At 34.9% G+C, this 25,519-nt stretch overlaps 1 protein-coding gene across 1 annotated transcript in view; it reads right to left on the reverse strand.

The window, feature by feature from the left end:
* Positions 1–22,376, reverse strand: part of LOC149540123 (chloroplastic import inner membrane translocase subunit HP30-1-like) — a 32,340-nt gene extending 9,964 nt beyond the window's left edge. Inside the window, exon 1 of the mRNA XM_089801308.1 lies at positions 21,927–22,376. Within this exon, the coding sequence (XP_089657434.1) occupies positions 21,927–22,223 (297 nt within the window). The 5' untranslated portion in view covers positions 22,224–22,376. The remainder of the gene's footprint in view (positions 1–21,926) is intronic.
* Positions 22,377–25,519: the final 3,143 nt, after the last annotated feature.

Below are 25,519 nucleotides of genomic sequence, written 5' to 3' on the forward strand. Positions count from 1 at the left end.
TCCATCAAGGAGGAATTGCCAACACTTAGCCAATTTTTCTTCCATGATTTCTAATTCTCTTGCTCGTGGAAATTTTGAGTGGTCATGGATTTTGTCCATGATGGAAGAATTCCGCAACAACCATTTTTCTCCAAGGCTGGAAATTTTGAGTGATCGGGGATTTTGTCCATGATGGAAGAATTCCACAACAACCATTTTTCTCCAAGGCTGGATTTTTTGAGAGATCATGGATTTTGTCCATGATGGAAGAATTCCACAACAACCATTTTTCTCCGAAGTGAGACTTTTTGAGTGATCATGGATTGTGTCCATGATGGAAGAATTCCGCAACAACCATTTTTCTCCAAGGCTGGATTTTTTGAGAGATCATGGATTTTGTCCATGATGGAAGAATTCCGCAACAACCATTTTTCTCCAAGGCTGGATTTTTTGAGAGATCGTGGATTTTGTCCATGATGGAAGAATTCCGCAACAACCATTTTTCTCCAAGGTGAGACTTTTTTGAGAGATCATGGATTTTGTCCATGATGGAAGAATTCCGCAACAACCATTTTTCTCCAAGGTTGGATTTTTTGAGAGATCGTGGATTTTGTCCATGATGGAAGAATTCCACGACAACCATTTTTTCTATTATCTTCATGCCTTTCTACTTTTGGATATTTCACGGGTGATTCCAAACTCGAGCATTTTTTTTTTCTTGATTGGTTGTCATGCTTGCTCATTCTTTTGGATATAGACACATGTACCCTTTTGGCTCTTTATCAACCATAGCTCACTTGTTGCAGAAATAGACCTGCCATAAATAGACATTCTAAAAATAGTAAGTTGTCCCAAAGTCAAAATAAGGCCAATCTGAGAGGTAGTGAAATTTACTAAAAATAGACTCACTAAAAATAGACTTTCTAAAAATAGTAAGTTGTCCCAAAGTCAAAATAAGGCCAATCTGAGAGGCAATGAAATTTACTAAAAATAGACTTTCTAAAAATAGTAAGTTGTCCCAAAGTCAAAATAAGGCCAATCTGAGAGGCAATGAAATTTACTAAAAATAGACTTACTAATAATAGAATTTCTAAAAATAGTAAGTCAAGACATTCAATTCTCAAACAAGCAAATAATTTCCATTCTCAGAGCCACATGGACAACACTTTTCACATCTGGCCAATTTTACCAATTCTCATTTGAAAGAGCTAACTTTAGAAGATTTAGCCCAATACTACCAAGAACTAAAGCCAAAAGGACAAGACCAAGAGACAAAAGGGGGCCCCAAGCTTGGGCGATGATGTGACTATTGGTCACAACAGTATCCTTCCCATTCTTTCCTTCAACCAATAGAAGTGGCAGACGATAGATCATGGACTTGTGATTGTTCCTACTCCTACATTATTTCCTCATGGGCTTCTTTATCAAGAACAGGGAGTTTTAGAATCCCAAATCTTCAACTAACATTGTGTCGAGGCACTCCTAGATACGAAGATTTGTTTTTGAAGGAGGTTCTTGCTCTTCATTTTTTTGTTGGGAAGATTCAGTGGAAGCATTGACACTTACTCTATCTTGTGCTTTTAGAGTTACTAATCTTCTTCTTGTAACTCTTTTCTTCAATTGAACCTGATATTTTCATATGTAAAGAGATCCCCTTCTTGCACACTTGAAAAGGTACAAGGGGATGATTGTGTCATCTATAGTCTTTGTCCTTTTTGTGAAGGCCTCTTACTTGGGACATGTTGCCTCTTCTTTAATTGCAAATCCTAGGCAATATGTTTCCCTTTCCCACATTCTATCATTTCTTATGGATCTTCTTCTTCAACTTCAAATTCTAATGACTTCATAGTTTCACCACTATGCAACTCCCTATATACCATCACATTATAATTCAGGTGTACATTCTTTCCCTTCAGTTTGTTGATGTGAACCTCAACCCACCATTTACTTAATTTTGAGACTGGTCTAAGATGATTTATCAAGATTTGTTATTTCAGGTCCAGACCAATTAGGTGGTTGCACGGACTTAAACTTCTTGAAATCAAGCTAGACTATGTTTATATCTCTTCTACTTAGGTTTGACACTGGATGCGTGTCACATATTTTGATCATTCTAAGCAATGATTTGGAATACATCCTCTTCTAATTTCATGTTGATCTTTAGCATATGCCCAATAGTCCTCAAGTTGCATCCTTTGCCTGTAATTTATGCCGACCACCATCCTTATCTTATTATATGGGTCAACATCTGAACTTGATGTACGAAATGAGAGATGGTAATGTTGTAGTTCTTCTATTCACCTGTCATTACCGATAGTAATGGACATTTCCATAAATTCTTGTGATGATTAAGAATTCAAGTCTACCTTTCCTTTCCTTTTAGATTCTATCAAAAGCACTTGATTGCCTCGTAACTTCTAGTAGCACCATCTTATCAGTGGGTCATCCCGAAAGCCTGTAGAGATAGGAAGTGAACCCTTGAAGTCAAATGTAGGTGAATCTGCAAAATTGAATGAACCATGACCCATATTATTCTATCAACTTTATTACTTCTTGTAACAACCTCATGTGAACACATCCTTGAAGAGATCTTACAATATGCAAGGTGAAGGTGTCATTGGTTGTAAGGAAATTTGGAATTTTATATAGGTGCAACTAAGGATCTCTCTCCTACATCTTGAATTCCCTAGACCACATCTTATGTGTTTGCATCCAATGCATCCCCTAGTCCTCCATCCTTCATAACTAATGATCCTTGCTCACATGTATGCAATATAAGAATTCATATAAAAAGACCAAAAATGTTCTGAGTTCCTCAACTACCCATTCAAGTTGTCGCTTATCTTCCCCAATCAACAATCTTTATGCCAACTACCACCTCTTCAATGAAATAGAATATCCACATCTTAACGATGAATGACTACGTGCATTCAATAATTTGGCTTAGTAGTATCACCAAGTCACTAATTATTGTTTAAAGTCTATCCCAACAAGTTGCTTGGGCATCTTGGAATGATGAGGCTTGAATTTACACATCCACTTGTGATTAATGATTCCTGCACATTCATCAACTCCAAATTCATAGAACCTTAGTGCCCTCTCCTTTGTCTTGTACACCATGGCATGATACGTTGGAATCTTGTACGCTTTCAGCAATTGCTTTTGGGGTGAGATTTGCCAACAACTTATTGTCAAGAGCCAAAATTGATCTTTGCTCAGAATCAACATACTTTGCACATTCAACAATCAAATCCAGACTCTGTAATGCAAGAGGAAAACCAATTGCAGCTACAATTCCACTTTTGGTCGACTTTTTAGCTAGGGATGATGGAAAGTATCCTTGATGGCCAAACATTCTTCTTTTTAATTCATTCAGATTGAGATTTCCAAGGCTGGGGTCACTAACTTCCTTCCACTTTTGATACGACATACAACTTTGGCAGAAATCCTCTAAGCTCACTTTTTATTTGTGCTTGTCTTGAAATGTTGGCTGCTTTTGATTCTACCATCCAACTCCCTACAAAACAAAAATAATTAACATACGAATTGCGTCCAAGAACTTTAAATCTATCAACAAAATTATTTTATACTTCTCATTCCAAACTTTGTAATGATCTTGAACCTCAGAAGAAGAGAACTTTCTGACTGCTAAATTCAACCCAAAGTGCTTCTCTTCTAACAACTCACAAGATCTTGCCTCCAATTCCTCAATCTGCAATGTGAGAAATGAAACTCTTCCCTCCATTATTTAGAGAATTCACCCACCAGCAGCTAAAATGGCACTAGGGTAAATTTAGCAACTTAATTTAATGCTTTCCAAAATACTCTTTTGACTACCATTTTGGTATGAATCTGGCTTGTCATACCAATGGCCCCCCACATGTTGCTAAAAAAAGTTTAAAACCATCCATTCCTTGATTTCCATGTGTTAGACCCCTTTTGTTACCATATTGGGCATTTAAATTCCCTTTTTTGCTAGTCAATATTGGGTGCATATCAGTCATGGGGAGGGAATTTTCACATACTATACCACATTTTGTCATTTCATGCATTCTTTGATTTGGGCACATTTTAGACAAGGAGGTGGATTTTTGTTTGAAAGGGAAAATCCTTCGCCAAAGAGGATTAGCGCTCAAGTGTGTACTTTTGGGATGGAGGATTTCCTCTTAGAAGAGAATTCCTTCACTGTTATAAATTTCTCTCTTGGGCGCATCTAGTATGCAACGAAAGGATTTTTCTCACACTTTAGCCATTTTCCTCAATTTAGCCTTTTACTTCAACCAACCTAGATTTGGGCATTCTTTGTTTCCTATGCAATCGATGCTCACTTGTTGCCATAAAAAGACTTCCTAAGAATAGTAAATTTGTCCAAACTCAGAATTAGGGCAAACAGAGACACAATGAAACTAAAAGTAGTAAGTTTTTCTAAAATCAAAATTAGGCCAAATGGGGATGCAGTGAAACTTACTAAAAATAGAAATTACTAAAAATAGCGAGTTTGTCAAAGAACTTAAAACTTCACTAAAAGGCCTTTAGAAAGATTTATCAATAATGTCCCATGCCAGGGCATTAAATTATTTATTTTATATTTTTCCATTTACGCTTTTACAGTCCAAAAGATCTTTATTTCTTCCAATCTAAATCCTCAACTCTCAATGTATTATATTAATGATTTAATTATATCAATTATAATAATTATACGTATAACATAACGTATATAATATTAATAAAAATATAAAATATATGTTTTATTAATATTTATTATTAAGAATCGTGTCTTTTCATAAATATTGTAATATATTAATGATTTAATTATATCAATTATAATAATTATACGTATAAGATAACATATATTATATTAATAAAAATATAAAATATATTTTTATTAATGTATATTATTATTAGTATTATTATTTTAATACTATTGCATAATATATTTACTTTATATATTATTAATAATAATATTTAAATTCTCATATTTCAAAAGTAATATATTATGCAATTATAATAGGATTATAATAAATCATAATTATATTATTAATTTATTAGTTATTTATATTATATGGTACTAATATTGACGGGGATATCACAGTTCTCCCCTCTTAGATTTGGCTTGTCCTCGCGCAAAAATCATATATATATATATATAACTTTTTTTGCAGAACCATCATATTAAGTATATAATTGGATGCACGAAGATTTAGTATACATCATAATGCATGAAAACACAAAGCATACACAGAGTAGACATATGAATGCAAAGACACGAAGAAGACACATGAAAACACGAAGCAGACACGTGAATGCATGAAAACACAGTGCAGACACAATGTAAACACATAATACATGCATTCTTCATGAATGCTTTATAATTCACTAGAGTCGAGAAGAAATTTACTTCAATAGAATCCTGCAGCCACAAGTGATCATTAGTACACGTATATATAAGTTTCAAGAAAATGTGAGTCAAGATAATTTATTCCAAGCTAATCCCATACTTCCACACAAGGTGGCTTACTTAGGAGAGCGCTTGTTTTGCACTTATCATCATTCTTTAGTCAAGAAGAACACTTAGGATGTAAACATATTGCTTAGGCACCAAACTCAACAGTCTTCCTCAAGGTTTATATGGATCCAAGCCCACGATCCCATCTTGGAATGACCTCAAGGCAACTTGATCCCATCTTGGTCAAACCTCAAGGCAACTATAGGGACATTGATCCTACCCATCTCGGAGTAACCAATTGATTGGACTAGTCTGAATACGCCTTTGTTCTCTCTCTATAGCTACCTTTATAGGTAACTAATAAACTATAAGTGAATTGAAAAAGGTCATTTTATTCCAATTATGAATCAAGTCTAGAAGGAATGCTAAGATGCAACAGGTCGCTTTGACACCAAACTCAATGATCTTCCTCAAGGTTTCTGTGGATCCAAGCCCACGATCCCATCTTGGAATGACCTCAAGGCAACTATAGGGACACTGATCCTACCCATCTCAGAATAACCAATTGGTTGGACTTACACAAGCCTTTCCCGTATTGCATCCCTGTTCTTTTTCTTCCAGACAGAATTATAACAGGTCAGAGCATAGTATAATTGGAGTAAATTGATGATAGATGATTGGATATGCACTTACCTCAGAGCTGCATAAGTCATGTGTTATTAACAGAGTGTTTTTCCTTCTCTGCTGCTGAATCAATAACTGGATATACCAGACACAGGTAACTGGATGTATTTATTTAGACTTTGATAGCTCTGTATGTTGTTGTCAATTATCAGTTGTATGGGCTGTTTGTACCACTGTATTTATAAACCTCTATTTTTATACTCAATGTATCCAATTCAAATGGGTGAACGGTGAATCTGCTGGGACCTTCCTTAATTTATTTAAATTTCTCTATTGCAGGCTAGTTCCCTGTATTTTCCTTCGTTTTTTTTACACATTTTCTGAATTTAATAACAAAACCAATTCTGAAATAAGTATCAAGGATCACTGTAGAGTGGTCTGTAATACCAGTGAAGTTATTGTTGTTACTGGTCTTTCGTAATGCAAATGTTGTATATACTATTGTGCTCTGAAAGTCTTCATTGTCTCTGGTGTATCTGTGATATGACTGATACTCGGTGATCTATAGAGACCTCAGATATTTATTTAATTACTTTATGGTATAATAATAAATATCTTTGTGAAATGCTGATGATCCAACAATAGGTGATTCGATGATTGATGACTTATTTGATGATTGCTTCATTGCTCGTTGGCTTGTATTATTTACATATTCCGCACCGGGCCAGTCAACTCAAATCGAAGTCTTCAACATTAATCAGTGATTATTGTTGCACTCTCCTGTTTTGATATGGCTTTTAATGAGTCAGCATCATGTCAATGATGCAACAGATCTTATAATTGTCCAGAATCGACCCAGTGAAGGAAATTTATATAATAGCAATGACAAATCTGAAGTGACAGTTGCACCTACAACAGCTCCTCTAAAGACTGTGACAAACTATTTGGAATAATTTCATAAACATTGAGTGTCACGGCATATTTGCTTCTCAACCTGTGTCTGCAAGTAAACATCTCTTGTCGTGACTTCTCCACAGATATTATCAAGCCCTTTTCAGTCCAGACTGGGCGGAATAAGAAATGCCTGGCTTGTGTGTGAGCACTTAACTACAACAATTACAGTCTTATACTCTTAGCTAAATCATTTACACTTTAAAGGCAGATATTCATTTCAATGCCCAAACTTACTATTCAAATCATTTAGTATTCCTGAAGTATAATTTTCAACGGCTTGATAACCCAATAATCTTTATATGGCTTCAGCAAATATGTTTGCAAGATACGCAAAAATACTCTCTGTATACAGTCTCCGAAGTAAGAATACGGCAATAAAAATCTGGACTTTAATAAATAGCCGCCCGACAGACAATTAAGGCGACTACAGTCACTATAATACCAGCAAGTAAAAGGATTTGGTTGATTTGACTTTTGGACTAGGCAGCAAAGGCGCGTCGTCTGACCATGCAATCTGCATGAAACAGAGAGACTTAGAGAAACACGCCGACCTTCACAACAACAAAAATAGACAAAAGTCTTCTCAGAAACCATGTGTCCGTGAAAGCTCGAGGATTAATTTTTTCTTCTTCTTTTTTTCGTTGCAGGAAAACTTGCCAATTTGTTCAACTGGTCTGCTCATAAACCATGCGGACGAAACTTAATATGACAAATCATAAAACAGTGTTAAGGATGCGAACTTGTAACGATTCTTGACAACTTTTTTTTTAATAAATTCTCCAATATAGAGAGTTCAAAATATATTCTAATGAATCTGGATATTGCCCATTAATACCAACAGGATGGTAGGCTAAAGGCCCTGATACCATTTTTAACGTCCCATGCCAGGACATTAAATTATTTATTTTAGATTTTTCCATTTACGCTTTTACAGTCCAAAGATCTTTATTTCTTCCTATCTGAATCCTCAACTCTCAATGTTAAAACTCTATATATATAATATTATCAGATTTCCACAATCCATTTGAAAAGTAAATTTTGTTTCTAGATTTGGTTGTGTATGTGTTTTTTAGCATCAACGTTTCGGATCACACTTTGTGATCCATCATAAGGATGGGAGAATGCAAGAATAGTGAGATATGATGGATAACAGAGTGTGATCCAAAATGTTGATGCTGAAAAACACACACAATCAAATCCAGAAACAAAATTTACTTTTCTATATATGTAGTTTTTTTTATTAAGAGCCATGTATTTTCATAAATATTGTATTATATTAATGATTTACTCATATCAATTATATTAATTATACGTATAGCATAATATATATTATATTAATAATAATATAAAATATATTATTATTAATATATATTACTATTAATATATATTATTATTATTAATATTATTATAATTAATTATTATTATTTTTATCGATAATGGGGTGAAGCCTAGATTCATTATTATTATTTGTTGTAGTTAATTATATTTTGATGTGTTAAGCTTGAGTAGACTCGAACCCAAGACCTCCCACATGAGAGGCTCACAAGTTAGGTTGTGTTGTAGGCTATTGCCTATATTAATTAATATTATTTTAATACTATTGCATAATATATTTACTTTATATATTATTAATAATAATATTTAAATTCTCATATTTCAAAAGTAATATATTATGCAATATTATAATAGGATTATAATAAATCATAATTATGTTATTAAATTATTACTTATTTATATTATATGGTACTAATATTGACAGGGATATCACATTATCCCTTTCCCATATTTCACCAATTTTTCTTATCCCTCAAAGCCAATGGCAGATGACACTTAATTCCAGCTTATCTTAATCATCAACACCCATTCAAAACATTTAGAACCTTTGAGAAACTATGCCTAACCTACTAGGAACCGAACACAGACAACAAGTGGACAAAATGTGAAGAGGTTCCCATTTACAAAGGGGTGATGCATGAAAAGGTCACAACAAGTCCAAGAGCAGAACTTTGGCACTCTTGGCCCCAAAGCTGGGCCACGTGGACATCCACTCAAGGTATCTTACCTAGTGGGTAGCTTGCCCTTTCTTTCGCTATCCATCCTTCATCTCCTAACTTTAATAGTCATCACTATAGACTCTAGAGTCAGAGTGGAAGTCATAATAAAAGTTCCTTGATTGTGCTATCTAAGCCCAAACCCAAAGCTTTGGCCCTCTTGGCCTTGGTGGCAGGCAACATGATCCACTCGGGGTATCCTAACTAGATGGCAATCTTCATGATTCCCCTATCCCTTACACCTCCTTTCCCCTATAATAATAGAGGTTTACTAACAAACCTTTGAAACATACATTGTACATCTAATCATAAACATATATAGAAGATGACAAATATCATATAGGTACTATAAATTCCACAAAAGTGATTATCAGACAGCCAGATGCTAAAATAATAATTCTGAAATACCCACATGTGGATATTGACTTATCGTATACTTTTAGTAACTGCTTCTGATCTGATATTTGTATCACCATATGAGACTATCTGTTGAAGGGTATGAGACTATCTGCTGAAGGGTGAGGAATGCCGATTGCCTTTCACACTCTTCGTTGCTGCTGTAGTTTATCATATCACAATAATACAATCGCCTTTTGTGCTTGTTGATGCTGTTGTAGCTGTATCAGATCACTATAATATATTTGTCATTTGTATTTTCTTTTCCTTGCTTCTTATCGATGCCCTTCCATCAACAAGAGACTGTACATATATATCCCTTCGGAGGGACAAAGGGATGTGCCTTTGCTGCCATCATGTCTTTTTTGAAGAAAGGTGTCTTTCCATATATCTTAATTCCTTAACCTAATTGCTTCCAGCAATAATAATCTTAATGAGAACGATAATTTTAGTGGCAGTGATTACCACCTTAATGTTAAACAGTGATTACAATCTAAAACAGATCACAATTAATGTTGTATTCCAATCAGTCCACATTATCAACAAATATGTTTAAGGCATATTATCCTTATTAATAATGTAGGAAAATGACGCTTATGACAATTTCAATAATCCATAACGGCAGGATTATATCTAAGTTACATTAGAATCTTGGCAAACACTATGGCAGTCTGTCATAATGCATTTTAGAACGGGTTTCAATATGCCAAAATGGTGCACTCGAAATTGAGTTGCATTGAAGCATAGACATTTAAATGCATCTATATAGAAGACATCAAGAGACATCTTTAGTATTTGGTGCTTTGGGATAGTATGTATTTAAGATGTCTTTTGTCTATAATTTAAATAATTATTTACTTTGAAATTTGTAATTACTGATATCCAAAGTGACACAAATTTATGAAAATTAATTATCTCAATAGTTTTAGATGTTGAAGGAAGGTGGCTCTCATCAGCAGGGAAAGCTACCATGCAGAAATCAGTTGTGGCATCCATACCCATTTATGAACTATCCTGCATTCCCCAACCAGCTAATAGAATAGACAATAAGATCCTCAGAACTTTCTTCTGGCAAGAAGCTGAAGATAAAAAGAGATTAGCCTTTATGGCATGGAATGACATGTGTAGACCCAATGAAGAAGGTGGCCTAGGTCTTAAAAAAATTAAAGAACAAAGCAAAGCCTTAGGGGCCAGACTAGCATGGGGTATGTATTCCAAACCGGAATTGAAATGGACTAGAATCTTGAGGAATAAGTACTTAAAAGGGGGGGGGGGACCCTATCACTCTTTTCAGATCATCAAATCCTCCAAAACATTCTAGAGTCTGGAATTTCATGATGGATTGTAGGCATCATATTCATAATTATTTAAAATGGGATCTAGGCAAAGGAGAGTCTGCACTCTTCTGGGAAGACTCCTGGGGTGGATATGGGAAAATTCACAATCCTAGTGTGGATACATCTAGAAGAGTCCTTGAAGCCCAATGGGGCAAGTATGTCAAAGATTATATAACCTTGCCTGTGAAGGATTATCTATTACATTGGAAATGGAAAAACTTTACCCCCAGAGAAGAAAAACTCAGGCTCCAAGAAATACTTAGTAATAGAACAACCTGCTTTAACATGAATAAGGATAGTCTTATATGGATGGGCTCAAAAACCAGTACTAATAACACAAAAGATGGATTCAATATCGTATTGAAAAGGCTCCTCAGGCCCAAATCTAGCCTCCCACTCCACCTATGCTGGGACAAAAACTGCTTACCAAAGGCAAGCCTTTTTGCATGGTTGGCCCTACATAGAAAAATTCTCACAGCAGACAAATTCACTAGAATGGGTTACAAAGGACCAAGTAGACGTCCTTTGTGTGAAAATAATCAGGAAAACACAGATCATATCCTCGAGTTGTAACTACACTTATCATTGTTGGCAATGTCTTTGTGGAAATTGGGATGAATCTCAGCATTACCAGATAACATTCTGAATCTATTCCAAGGATGGCCTAATCTGCATAAAGGCAGTATCTTCAATCCCTTATGGACAATCTCCCCCTCTATCTTAATCTGGGAATTATGGAAAGAGAGAAATATGAGAATACTCAAAGACAAGCATTTCCTAGTAGAACAACTTGACAATAAGATTAATGCCAGCATAACTGAAATAATGAACATCAGAACTCTTAGCAAACCTAAATTTGAATTCTCTATGACATGGTGGGATAGGATAATTAGGAACAAATGGGAAGGTTTGAAATTTCCACATTTATTGGTGCTCAAAATAGTGACAAGATAAAAGCTAGACAAGAGTGCACGTGGACACTCAAACTTCCATAGAGCCTCCAGAGGTAACTCAGGGAAGGCGGGCATAGGATGTGTTATTCATAATAGTAAAGGTGAGGAGGAAGCATCACTATCATGTCCCTTAAAGGGCACTGCCACCAACCTTGCTGAAATACAAACCTTAATAGAAGATCTCAAATTAAGCAGAAATTTGAAAATGCAGGCACTATAAATTAAGGAGATTCACCTATCATCATTAATGCGCCTAGGAACAGATGGTGTGGATAAATGTGTTCCCTATTCCTAGTCCTTAAATTAAGCGGTCATCACATTTTAATATGATCTTCTAATGATACCACATATGCTTTTTGATTATTTGGGTGCAGATGAGAGGGAGTAATCCCTTTTATGTGTACACACATTTGTTAGTAGGTAAAGGTGTTATGATTTACAGATTTTCCTAGATTTGCACTCTTTCCTAGAGTGTCCTGCCCTTCAGTGAATGGTTCTGAACATTAAATCTTGCGTATTTTCATTTTGGGAAACTCATAATTAATATATTAAAATAGATACAAATACTTTTATAAGCAGGTACTTACATTTACACAACTATCATTGACATATTTTACCATTGTTGGAATTCAGTATCGCACATATTACTAATGCTCCTTTTTAGCTTTTGCATATTATCCTAAACCAAAAATTATGACTTTTGTCATGGGTTGAACAAAAACCATAGTGGTTCTAAATTTTCTGATATGACCCTTTGAGGGTTTCTCTTTTTGGTTCTCTGTTTGGTTTAATACATACAGGTGTAATTATACAATACATACGTACACACATGCACATATATAGATATAGATATAGATATAAGATATAATTATACATTCATTTATAGATGAACATTGTATGGTTTGCTGCAAGACTGATTTACCTCAAGTCCTAATAAGCATGCAGTTCATGTATGTGATTTCCAGTGATCACATTACAAGGGGCCCTTCTGTTTTAGGCACTGTTGTTTTCACACCAGCATTACTCACGGATAATGTTAATGTTGTGACCATTGTGTGGTTGGGCTTTTGTTTCTGCTTTAAGTCCTGATGCAGCTCTTACTCTCTTATGATAATTTGGTTTTAACAATAAGGAGAAGCTACATATTATTCTTCCTTTAAAGATCAATTATACATTTTCATTTGATTTTCTAGACTTGTTCCTTTCAGCTCTGCTTATATTTTCATATTGAGGTAAGCTTGGTTAAGTTCTGCTACATTTTTATGAGTTTAGGGAAAAAATTATGACAGATTACTGGCCTTCTCAGAAGGCAATTACTGCATTTCAATTAGTAAATGTTGGTATTCCTTCGCTAGCTAACACATTTACAATTATAAGACGAAATGGTGATACAACATCATGGTTGCTCATTTAATGTCTGTAACTGATTATCTTATGATCTTCATCCCCTGCTATGGACATCCGGGTTTCATCTGAGATATTTGGTTTCTCGTCTAAAGTTACTTGGATAAACTTTATTTCTTTCCCCTTTCATTGTTGTAACCTTGATAATCTCTTATCTTGTGATAAACATATATATAGATAGCAGGTTATCCATGCTAATCCAAAGACGAGATTTTTTAGGTTACAAGGATTTAAGGGGTTGGAGTATGCTTTAGATGACATATGTTGGCTTGGCTCTGTTGTCACCTGAGTTATGCACTCTGCTGACTTCATTATAATGATATTTATTTGGGTTATTCATATCGCAACTTTCTGGTCTTGATTTATTTCATGTATGATGAATATGGATACACTTAATGCCATTTTTAATTAACACTAACAATTTGATCTCAGTTGACTGTAGGAAGCTTTTCTTTTGAAAGGTTACTTCTGGCTACAACGGAGGAGCAACCAACAAGGATGAAGAAAACTGATCAAAGGCAGTCACCAAAAAATGTCAATATGATGACTCCTATACGATGTAATTCTCAATTCCCGTATTTTCCTTGCCTATAGGACAATGGTGTTGTAAGGAGCTAAGCTGCATGTGCCAATTTGGATATGTATTTGTGAAGGAAAGCTACTTAGGCTACTAAGATGACTATTAATCCAGGGCAGATAATTGATGTACTCGTGATATCAGGACTGCATAAGTCTCGGGCTACACTCGGGTTCTCTTTCCCCCCAGTGCCTGCACTTGAGAGGGGTGTAAATATACCAATTTTAATATTAATAAAAATTACTGTGGCCACAACCTATTATAAATCCCAAAAATCATAGTTTTAAATGTTATTTTATTGCATAAAATACACAAGTTTTCCCATTATTTTAAGCATTATATTTTCTTTAATTTTTTTGAAAAAAGATAAAATGAGAGCAAAATAAGTTGTTTACTAGTATAGACAACTTAAATGCATCTATCTAAAAGATGTTGAGAAAAATCTCTTAGATTTTTGGAAAAATGTTTTTAAGACAATATTAATCAATTATTTACTCCATATATTCATATATTTATATCTCAAGAATATCCCCATATCAGTAACAAATTATTTTTATATTTAGTTTCTTGAAATAGACATACTTTTCCAATTACGTCAACACATAGTTCCGCAAACTTTCTTGCAGGAGCCAAGGAGACAAGTTTTAGGAATAAGGCAGCCAAGGGCCTAAGTTTGGGGACAACAGAGGGAAGACGAAAAGGGTAGTAGCAAATAATACAAATACATATAAAACTTGAAAAACTAGTTGTAAAAGATGTATAGCTATCAAACTTACAAATGACACTTTGGCCTAGTATTAAACTACTAAAAAGTAAAGTTGTAAGCACATAGCCATGATTACAACAAAAAATTTGAATTTTAAACAAATAAACATTAGCAATAAAAATGTAAAAGACGAAAGTTATATTATATTCAAAAAAAATTAATAATGATTACAATGACAAATGTTCACAATTATAAAATGGCCATAAGTGAAATCGAAATCCAGTAGAACTATACAATATGCTCAAGCTCCTTCAAACCAATATCAACAAGCCATGCATGTGCAGCATAATAATTGACCTGTGCTGCCTCATCTCACTGTAAATCCCATTGTAATGTTGAACTCTTATTGTATCTAAGTGTGTAGCGATCAATGTGATGTAAAACACTATGCAAAGCCATGAGCTTATCTGCTCTCCTAGAGGTAAGCATGTTCCCCTCAATGGAGTAAACGACCTACACGTTGACCTATTCCTCTCAGCAACCAAAAAATAGAATCTTGTAACAGCCTATGAATGGCTAGAGAGGACGTCAAATTACATAAGCCCATGCATAGTCCACCACAAAATTGGGCCATCCTTGCCATAGTCTCCTTATCTAACTCGTCCTCCTCAAAATAACCTTTAGAAGTGGCAAATTTATATCCTCTATAGAATCATACAGCTTTTGTATAGCATTCATAAACCCTAACTTCAATTCAACATCCTTGTAGGCCAAAATCGGGGTAAAGAGTGAAATGGATTTAATGTTTAATAACAAGATGCAGTTTCATCTACGTGCCACTCCGGGGATCGTAAGCTTGCGAGAGGTATTGTGGCAGTAAACCGAAGGGAGAAAAGCAATAAAATAAGTTGGGGATGAAATGTGCTAGAACAAACATAACTTCCCTAAGTGAGTACAATCTGCCTACTTTTGCTTTCTGTCAAAAGCTGTGATGGGAACTGCCATAGCCAACAGAAAACTCACTTATAACAAGGAATATAACTCACTTACGCTTCAAATAGACACAACAACATTAACGGAATATCAATACCTGAAATAACTGTCTGATAAAAATCAGTTTTAAACCAGATTGTAAATAACCATAAGACAATTACGCACAGAAAGAAAACACTGGAGACATTTAAATCACACAGAAAATAAATAACATATAGAAACATTAACAGTAAAAAGAAATAAATGTCACTGTGTATCACCAGGAAGTGGGCCTTGCTCCGTGGTCTGCAGGTGAGGATGGAGTGAAAGCATTTCTCCACATAAATCAGTAGAAGCACTTGTTTTATTCATCACAAAATAGTGATACAAAATCTGCATACAGAAAATATGTTCACACCAAAAGACTGCCTTCAATAATCTACCCCCCTTGTAGTTGACATTATATAACTTATATAGATCAACTCTATAACCATGATCTAAAATGGTATAAAATATTTTACCCATGACTAACAAACAGAAATGTTTCACGTGGGACTTATTTCGCTGGCCATAGATTACAATGATTTTGTTAAAACAATAGATGAGAATAGGAAAGGCAATATCTGTAGATTCCCCCATAGCACATCCTCCATGCAGCCAGCGAATGCGTCCTCCACCACAAGCTTCCAAACAACATGAGATATGGTGTTGATGAAATTTTGAAACAGAAATATGAGCCCTTTAATAATTTCAGTTGTTAAGGTGGAGGTCAAGATCAAAATGTCTGTTTGAATGCTGATGTATGCAGTTGTATAAGCCAAATTCAGTGCAACTTCAAGATAACTTAGTAAATGTGGTCATTGGAAGGAGGCATGCACTAAGTTGGTGGTGTGATAATATACCCAGTACTGGAGTGGATAATCATGGAGAAAGAAATCCATGTGGCAGTGAAAGGAGCTGAAATGGCAAGAAGTGCAGGTGACAAGAAGATTCTCATGAAGATTCCTGCGAAGAATGCAACAGGAAGTTCCTATGAAACAAGTGACGGGAAGTCCACAAGTTGCAAGCTACATTTTCAAAGGCTTAAAATAAAAACAATTATTAGTAAAATCAATCAATAATTATTTTCCATATTTTAATCATAAAACTATATTAAATATCACATGCATATATTTAATCATAATAAGCTTAAAATGGAAAAAAGTGAGATATTGAATGCAAATGGAATATAGGGATGAGCATGAAGGTGCGTTAAAAGACATAAAATATGGCATAAAATGGAGCATAATAGGTTCTCATCACATACTACATAGATGTAATTCTACCAAGTCTTTGCATATACCACTTTGATGTCAATGCATAGGCAACCATGTCCAAGGGAGTGTTGAGCTTCCCATTAGTGATCAATGAATAACTGAATATGTTCACTATAGAATTAATATAGGTTTCTATTGCATAAAAACCTTCATTTTTTCAAGCATAGTATCAAAGCATTCATACACCTCTCCAAGAATAGGTGCATTGGCAACTGCATATTTAATCAGGCTCAAGACTATAAACGATGGAGACGATGCATTTTGCATCACCCCAAAAAAAATTATAATATCCCAAAGTCGGAATTTCACCTGTTTACACATAAACAACAATTCCAATAATAGAATGCCAGACTTAACTTTGTTAGTCATCCATAAAGTTTAAATAAATAATGCGCATATGCATTGTCTTACGCATAATGGATCTCTTACAAAAGGTGGTATTGTTGATGTATGTTTATGTCACTACAAAATGCAGATTTGAAGACTCAATATCCCAAGGTGGAATATCAAATTGATAACTCTCTCTTGAACAAAGACACCAGTTATGCCAAAGATTGTAAGAAAAGATCATTGCGATGACTCCAAAGTGCTTTCAAATGGTGGACTTAACTCAATTGTAATGACATGATATGCCAATATCATAAGGAGACTTATGCTTGTTCACTAAGGTGCATCAACTTGACTTATGAATGGTATGGCTTCACAATATGCAATGAAAAATATTATTAACTTCCCATTTGTTATGAACTTAAACTTATAAATCTAAGCTACTCCTACTTCTATAGTAGGATGCAAGGCCTTGTGAATATCTTTGTAACTCTACTGGGTGCAGACTTGTCATTGACTCCACCCACCTAATGCAATCTTCTGAGGTATGCTTGAAAGGTATTCAAGTCACTACCATAATACCATTTCATCAATTCAATAAATAGATGAAAATCTTAAGTACTAATTGAGGTTAAGCTTATCATTATGCCATTAGACTGTGCTAGGCATACTTACAATCAGTAATCAGCTTGTGGTTTGGAATAAGCAAGTCCACTAAAGATAGTTACACAATCACTCTCATCCAATCTAAACTACTTGAAGCAAATTCTAATCTAATTGAGGAATGTAAAGAACCACCTAATATTCCACAATAATCACAAATATCCACCATGCAAACACAACAATGAATAGAAAGCAGTCATAGTAGTATCTTGGCAACAATTCTCCAAGTCTCTCCCTTAGCTGATCTAATCTAATTCTATTCTAATATTATGAGTTACAACTGAGAAGGCCTTGGCCTTTTATAGTAGTTTAATTACAATGTATGGCCAAAATCAATTTGAGATCAAGGCTCAAGATTAATCCACCAAAGCCCTAGTATACCTAGCTGCTACAAGCATTAGGTGTTGGCCTATTACAATAGGGTACCACCTTGTGGGCCAATAAGAAAATTAATTAGGTAGAAGCTTATGGAAAAAGTCGCGAGTCAAGAGCTAATTAATTAGGTAGAAGCTTATAAAAGAAGTTACGAATCAAGAGCTGATAATAAAATGACATATAGGCTTACACCAAATCTTTCCTTTAGAAGATAATTTTCTTTGACTTTTCCCCTTATGGCAAATTTAATGAATATGGACATAATATAATTGAGCTCTTCTACTAAGACAATTGGCATAACTGACTAATCGAAGAAATGGGCATCACCTCAGCATGCTTATCATATAGGCTCAATAAATATCCCTTGATAATGACAAAATATCTCCTGTTACTCAACACTACCAAGCCTCCATTGCATTTGTTTAAACTTGCAATTGTACTTGAAATCTTGATGTCTTCATGATTATCCAAATCTTGATATTTCCTCATTGACAATCTTTCAAACTTGTACTTAACATTGCACGTGTAAGTGTGGCATATACTTAGACTAATCCAACTGAACTTGGATTTCCAAGGGAAATTCAAGTTTACAATGACCTCTTTTATCTTTGATTTGAAGACTTGTCCATGATGTTGTTCTTGTGCTTTACATTCATCTGGGAAGCATCAAACTTGGACTTGGATTTGTATCATGTTGACTTGACTTTTACCTTGTAGCTTATTGGCGCATGAAGTCCTCATGTTGTATTTTGCTTCAGATCCTTGCTATAGTCTTGCACTTCACCTCGAGCCATGTTTCCCATCCTTAGCCTTATCTCACCTTGCAAAACATCATTTTGCCACATATTTGCATTTTATCTCAAACTGCATGGATCAATATTTAAAGAATCAAGACTTTCACTGAAGATATGCAAATGAATTTAAAATGCAAGACTCGTATCTGATTCCACAAACCTGATTTTGTCCAAATGAATCAGGATTTCAAACTTAAATAGTCATAACCACAATCCTCATTTAATCCCTTGTCAAAATGTATCAACAACCTCTTATATACAAGGATTGCCAAAAGAAATTATACTTTTATGTGTATGATAAAATTCTGAGTTTGATGCCTAAATCTGGAAGCAATTTGCACCCTATAAGGACTCATTTATTCCCAAAATTAAGGAATTTCAATACACATCTGTTGTTTGAATGCTTGGGCTTGATTTTATTGTGATAAAGTCTGGGCTTACTTCAATGTTCGATCTGAACTCTTGGTGTCTCCAAGTCTGGAATATACTTGTTGTTCAACATCCCTTAAAACCTGGATTGCTTATATCTAGGTCACAGCCTTGCAAGAAGAGTTTGATTTGTTCATCTTTTATTTTGACCTGCACTTGATACTAATGTCAAATTGGGGGAGTTTGAAATGGGGGAAATTTAACTTCCTTTTATATGGCAATTCAACCCCCAAGAGGAACGATGACCAAGCCAGGCCTACTTGGCCAAGAATCAAATCTTAATCAATTTATTAATTAAAATCGTTGCCTTATTATTAATAAAAATTGGCATACAGCATGTTAATAGGCCTCTAAGGGTTAAACATCCCTCTAAAAATTAAAGAAAGAGTCTTGAAAAACTCAAGACACTGGATGGACAAAAATTAATCTTGATAGGACGGCAAAAGCCAACCCTGGCCCATCGGAAGCTGGATTTATAGTGAGGGACTGTAGAGGAAACATATTGATGCTGGGTGCTAAAAGTCTATTGGAAGGGATGTCCAATGAGGTTGAGGCTCAAGCAGTCCTCAGCTATTGAGGTAGCCCTAGAATTAGAAGTAGCCAAGCTTCACTTGGAAGGAGATTCGAAAATTATTAAAAAAGGAGAATTCAGACTATGGTACTTAAATAAATATATTTGTAGGATTGAGTCATTGGTGAAGTCATTTGAGGAATTCAATGTCACGCATGGAAGGCGGGAAGCCAATGAGGTTGTTATGTTGTTAGAGGTTGATGTATCCTTGAGAGATCAGAAGAAAGAGGAAATGGTAGAGTATTTTAGAGAGCTTGATGGAAAAATGTTTGATTCATGGAGCTAAGCAGGGTCAGAGCTCAAAGGTATGGGATGGTATCGGGGATGGCCCTAGCTGTCACATAGCAATATGATTGTATCTAAGGGAAATTAGCGGGCTAGTTTTAATTCAATTTAAATGATGGTTTACCTCCATAAGGATCTGTTCTGGATCATAGCTAGCAATGATGTAGCAACAAGGTATTTGTATGCCATAAAGGATGGAGGCCATGCAATAGATGGAGTAAATTCAACTCCACCACTGATTGAGCTGCGAAAGGTAACATGAGTGTTTTTTAATGCCTTCGGAGAGGAGCAGGAAGTCTCTAGAAAGAAAGTAGTATGTTTGTGTGGAATTAAAGGCAGCACACCTGGTAACTACACAGTATTTGAAGGTGAGCCAAGGCAAGGTCGGTCTATTTGTAAGGAGGAGATAGAACAGAACGGAAACAAATTTTGCCCTGGATGTTCCCAACCAACTGCAAGCATTCAGAGGGAAAGCTAGCATCAAACGGATGAGATGGAATTTCAAGATTGGTGATCCTCGTTTTTGGCACTATAGACATTATTCTTGGAGGGGAGTTCATGAAAACCAACTACGAATTTAGGACCAATAGAGATATATATTCAGAATTTCTGGCATGGGCCTTAGAGTTAGGTTCAAGGGAGGAAGCTCTGTAGGTGCTGAGGCAGTGTGTCCTCCCACAATGGGCTGGTGGGATGGTCCCAATCTAAGCCACAGGATTCGTCGAATTTCATCCATGACATCCAGATTTCAGCGAATTTTTACTCTTTCCAAAACTTCATCCGAATTTTATGATATTTAATATAATAGTTTTTTAATTTTAAACTGATATTGAGTTATTTAGTTATATTATTTAGCAATGTTAAACTATTTTGACAATTTTGTCGATACATTACTATATTTAAAAAGACCTAAACATATATAACTAAAATTTAATGTCAAATTTATTTTTTCCAAATTTTTACCCTTGCCAAATTTCATTTGAATTTTATGATCGACGAACCCAAATTCAAATTTGAACCTTGTGACTTAGATCACAATTATAGGGATAGTTAAGCCAAGAGTCGGTCTGCAATCAGGGTAGGGACTTTATCATACAGATGTATTCATTTAGGTACCATAATCCAGACTCCTCTTTTATTATATCATTAATTATAATCTGTGAGTTCCCATCCAAGAGAAGCTTGGTCACTTTCAATTCTATGGCCTTGATGGCTAAGAGAGTTGCTTGTCCTCACCTCATTGTGTGTCCCCTCCAGTAATCTTCTAGCACCTAACATCACTAAATTTCCTATGTAATCCCACACAACAAATTCAGCTCCCAGCGGACCAGGATTTCCCTTTGAAGCCCCAGGATTTTAAAAGAAAACTATAGGAAAAAACCCCACAGGTTTACAGTCCATAAAGAAATACTGAACAATTTTATTACCTCAAAGTAAGATCCAATACAAACTTTAAAAACCTGGTATCATAGATTTGTTTTTTAAAGATTGGCAAACCCTAGAAAACATTTGAAACAATTTTGAAACAGAAGACCAGAATGAATGAACTCCATTACCCAAATGACCGGAAAAAACATCTCTATAGAGTCAAAAAACCCAGTCACGAGAATTTCTCTAAACTATAGAGAAAAATAATTTAAAAATCTAAACAGAGAATGTGAAGTAAATAAGAGTTTACGTACACCACATAATGCAAACCCAAAAAACCCAATAGCAGGGGTTTATGTAAACCACATGATTGGGAAAAATAAGGGTTCCCAAGCCTACCTGGACCGGCTGGAGTGCACTCATGGCCTGAGAATTAACTCCGGCGGGCTGTGGAGGCATAGAGGACGCTATGTCTGAGGTGAGGGTACCCATAAGTCCTCCCATAAACCCTCCCTGTAATGCATTTGTGAAAGTTACCACAGCCACCTCAACTGGTGCAGACTGCTTGCTTAACCACGTCTTCATTTGGGTGTCCAGCTTCTTCAACTTGCTCTGAATCTGTTGAATGGGTCCCCCTGGTGGCTTTGTCTGAAAAATTGCAATAGAACCCCCTGAAGACGCGTTCCCTCCATCCATTAATCTTTACCAAAACCTTTTGTTTTCTCAAAATAGCTTTCCGAATGTTAACAGTGGAGAATTACAAGGATCAGGCTTTGCCCAATGCTTTCGGAACAATAGACGAAAAAAACAGCTACGACTGAGATTAGTAGAGAACACCAATGAGTAAGTAAGTCTGCAAACGCTTGGCTTATCCTATAAATGTTAAGAAATTGCTCCGGGTAAATTGTTTATAAATTTGTTTATTGCAAGAATAAATATTCCAAGATTTATAGAGATTTTTAGCAAGCACATAAGCATTGGGTGTTTTATTCATCAGTCTCTTTCGGTTTAAACTAGAACATGGATATGTATTTCGTCTATTTCTTTGGGCTACTCTACATTATTAAGTCCCTTCAAGAACTAGTCCAAATTACTATGTAGTGGCCGTATTTTATATAAAGCATTTTTAATCTTTCATCTATATTTCTTATTTTATTTTTATTAGTTTTAAATATAATTGGTACTTGTAGTGTTGAGGATTGCAATGATTATATGGTTAGTAAAATATATATATAATAATTATATTGTGATGTTGTTAAAGGTTTATTGGATTTTTTCTATGTGGAGAATCATGTATATCATTAGATTTTGCATTTTCGAAAAGAATTTTGTTGCAATAGTTTTATTTTATTACTTAAAAAGACATATATATTTTATTTGTAAGAATCAGTAAAAACACTCTTGGCATGAAAAGCAAAGAAGGGAAACAAATTTGTCATTTTATTTTGGATAGTTTTTTATGGTTTCCTTTTCTGTACTTATTAATTATAGTCCCTCTTTAGTTGTTATTATTTTATTTAGGAAAGAATAGCCTCAGTGAGCTATTATTAACTTAGGAAAGAACAGTTACAATGAACTATGAGAGTTAAACTAATGAGTAGAGATAACTAGTCGAGCTCTTAGATAACATCTCATGAGAGTCTCCTACCTGCATCACGCATAAAAGACCAAAGTCATCTCTAAGCAAGCCTTCTACATCTCTATTTTTTTACAATTTTTGGGCATCTCTAGATTCAACTTTGGCAACAAAATAATCATCTACTTCAAAAAGAGATGAACCTTTATAGACAAATCAATTGATTACATATTGGCAGACCCGTAAACCACAAATTTGAATGAAAGTATGAAAAAATTTAGGTCAAAAATAAGGGTTTGTCATAATGTACAAATTTGCATACCCTTTGAGGAGTAAGTGTTAAAAGCTAAAAAATATCAAGAACTGATGCAAGGTTGGTAGGGAAAAGGTAGTGCCCAATCACCTAACAACTTGCCAAGAGTACACATGGAAACAAATGCATGTTCAATAGCAAGGACAACTCAATTCATGAACAAATTTACTAATTGACAATATAGCTCACATGATAAGATATATTATTAATCATCTGACATGCCTAGTTGTGAGGCCTTCCAAGTTGCAGCCATAACAATGAATTACAACATCAAAGCTTAAAGCTCGCAATATTGAGACTTTCTTCTATTGATCTTCTTTCTTCCTACTTTTTTTAACTTACTTTTTTACATTTATTCCCAGTTCTTATGTAGCCACTTCTTTCTTCCTACTTTTTTTAACTTACTTTTTTACATCTATTCCAAGTTCTTATGTAGCCAACAAAGCCACCAGTCGACATGTCAAACAATAATTGCATTATAGGTATTGCCTTTAAGGAGTAAACCATAACCCAATCAATGGGCATCAATTGTTCTTGCACTACTAAGGATAGGTATTTACACAAGCAAGGAGTCGACTCCTAAGCATGTAAGAAGTCACATCAATGCAGGAAACCACACCAAAAGAAATAACACGCTATGCTGGATGAAATCATAGGAAATAAAGACGAAAGAAATCATCCCAAAACTCGAAGCACAAAGCACATTAACTTATTTTCTCTTCGAGTAAGGATCCAAAATAGGTCCTCAACATGATGTCAACCATGTACAACTAGAAATCAAAAGCAACAACTACTACTTAATAACATAATATGTATAGAAAATAAAATAATTTCTAGTTGATGCAAGATTGCTCATTGATCCAAGATGCTCCTACATTAAACACCTTGGGTAAGGAAAATTGATGTCCGCATCAGGAAACCCTAATGCTTTGACTTGAATCGTAAAGATCCAACTCAAGTTGTGATATCCATGAATTGTCTTCAACTGGTTTTTCTTTCTGTTGAATAAGGTATTCTGTGTATTCCCTTCCTCTGGTGCTCTTACTAACTCTACTATCCAAAACCTTTTCAATTATGTCAGTCTTCCTCTTGGGATAATCTAGGTTATCTTTTAATTCCTCATCTAATTCAAAATACTGAAAGATGTTTGCAATATTGAATATTGGTGAAATATCTATATCTTCTGGCAATTCAACTTCAAAAGCATTTCCACTATCAAACTTTCTCAAGATCTTACTAGGACCAAACTTCTTCATTTTCAACTTACTATAGGTACCAGCTGGGAATTTGTTCTTCTTTAAATGAACCATAACCTCGTCACCAACTTGAATATTTTAATGTCTTCTTCCTTTATCTGCCCTCTATTTATATGCTCGATTGCTAGTTTTCAAAAAAAAATTTACCTCCTTATGTAGAGTCTTCATGAAATCTGCAAATTTCTCTACTTCAACACTTCTCTTTATCTCAATACTCAAATCCTTCAATTCAGTAGTTCCCTTAGGATGTTCTCCATGTACTATCTCAAAAGGTGTTTTCTTAGTACTTCTATTCACATAACCGTTGTATGCAAACTCTACTTTTGCTAGAACCAAATCCTAGTCAGTAGTCTTATCTCCAACCAAACATCTTAGCAAGTTACTCAAACTCCTATTCACAACTTTAGTTTGTCCATCTATATGTGGATGAAATGTAGAACTGAACTTAAGCTTAGTATCTAATTTATTCCAAAGGGTCCTCCGGAAATAGCCAATAAACTTAGTATCCCTATCTGAAACAATAGTCTTAGGAAACCCATGCAATCTCACCACTTCCTTAAAGAATAATTCAACCACATGAATTGCATTAGATGTCTTCTTACAAGGTATGAAATGAGCCATTTTAGAAAAATTGTCAACCACCACTAGAATAGAATCATTATCTTTGTGAGTTCTAGACAATCCAAGAACAAAGTCTATAATGATATCTTCCCAAGATTTATTCTGTATAAGTAATGGTGAATGCAAACCCAAATTCTGACTAATTCCTTTTATTGTTTGACAAATTGTGCAACTCTTAACCATTTTCTGTACATCCTTATATATCTGAGGCTAGTAATATCTGTCA

This window comes from Cupressus sempervirens, chromosome 9 (genome assembly GCF_028749045.1).
Source record: "Cupressus sempervirens isolate cs-2001-9-10 chromosome 9, ASM2874904v1, whole genome shotgun sequence".
NCBI lineage: Eukaryota > Viridiplantae > Streptophyta > Pinopsida > Cupressales > Cupressaceae > Cupressus > Cupressus sempervirens.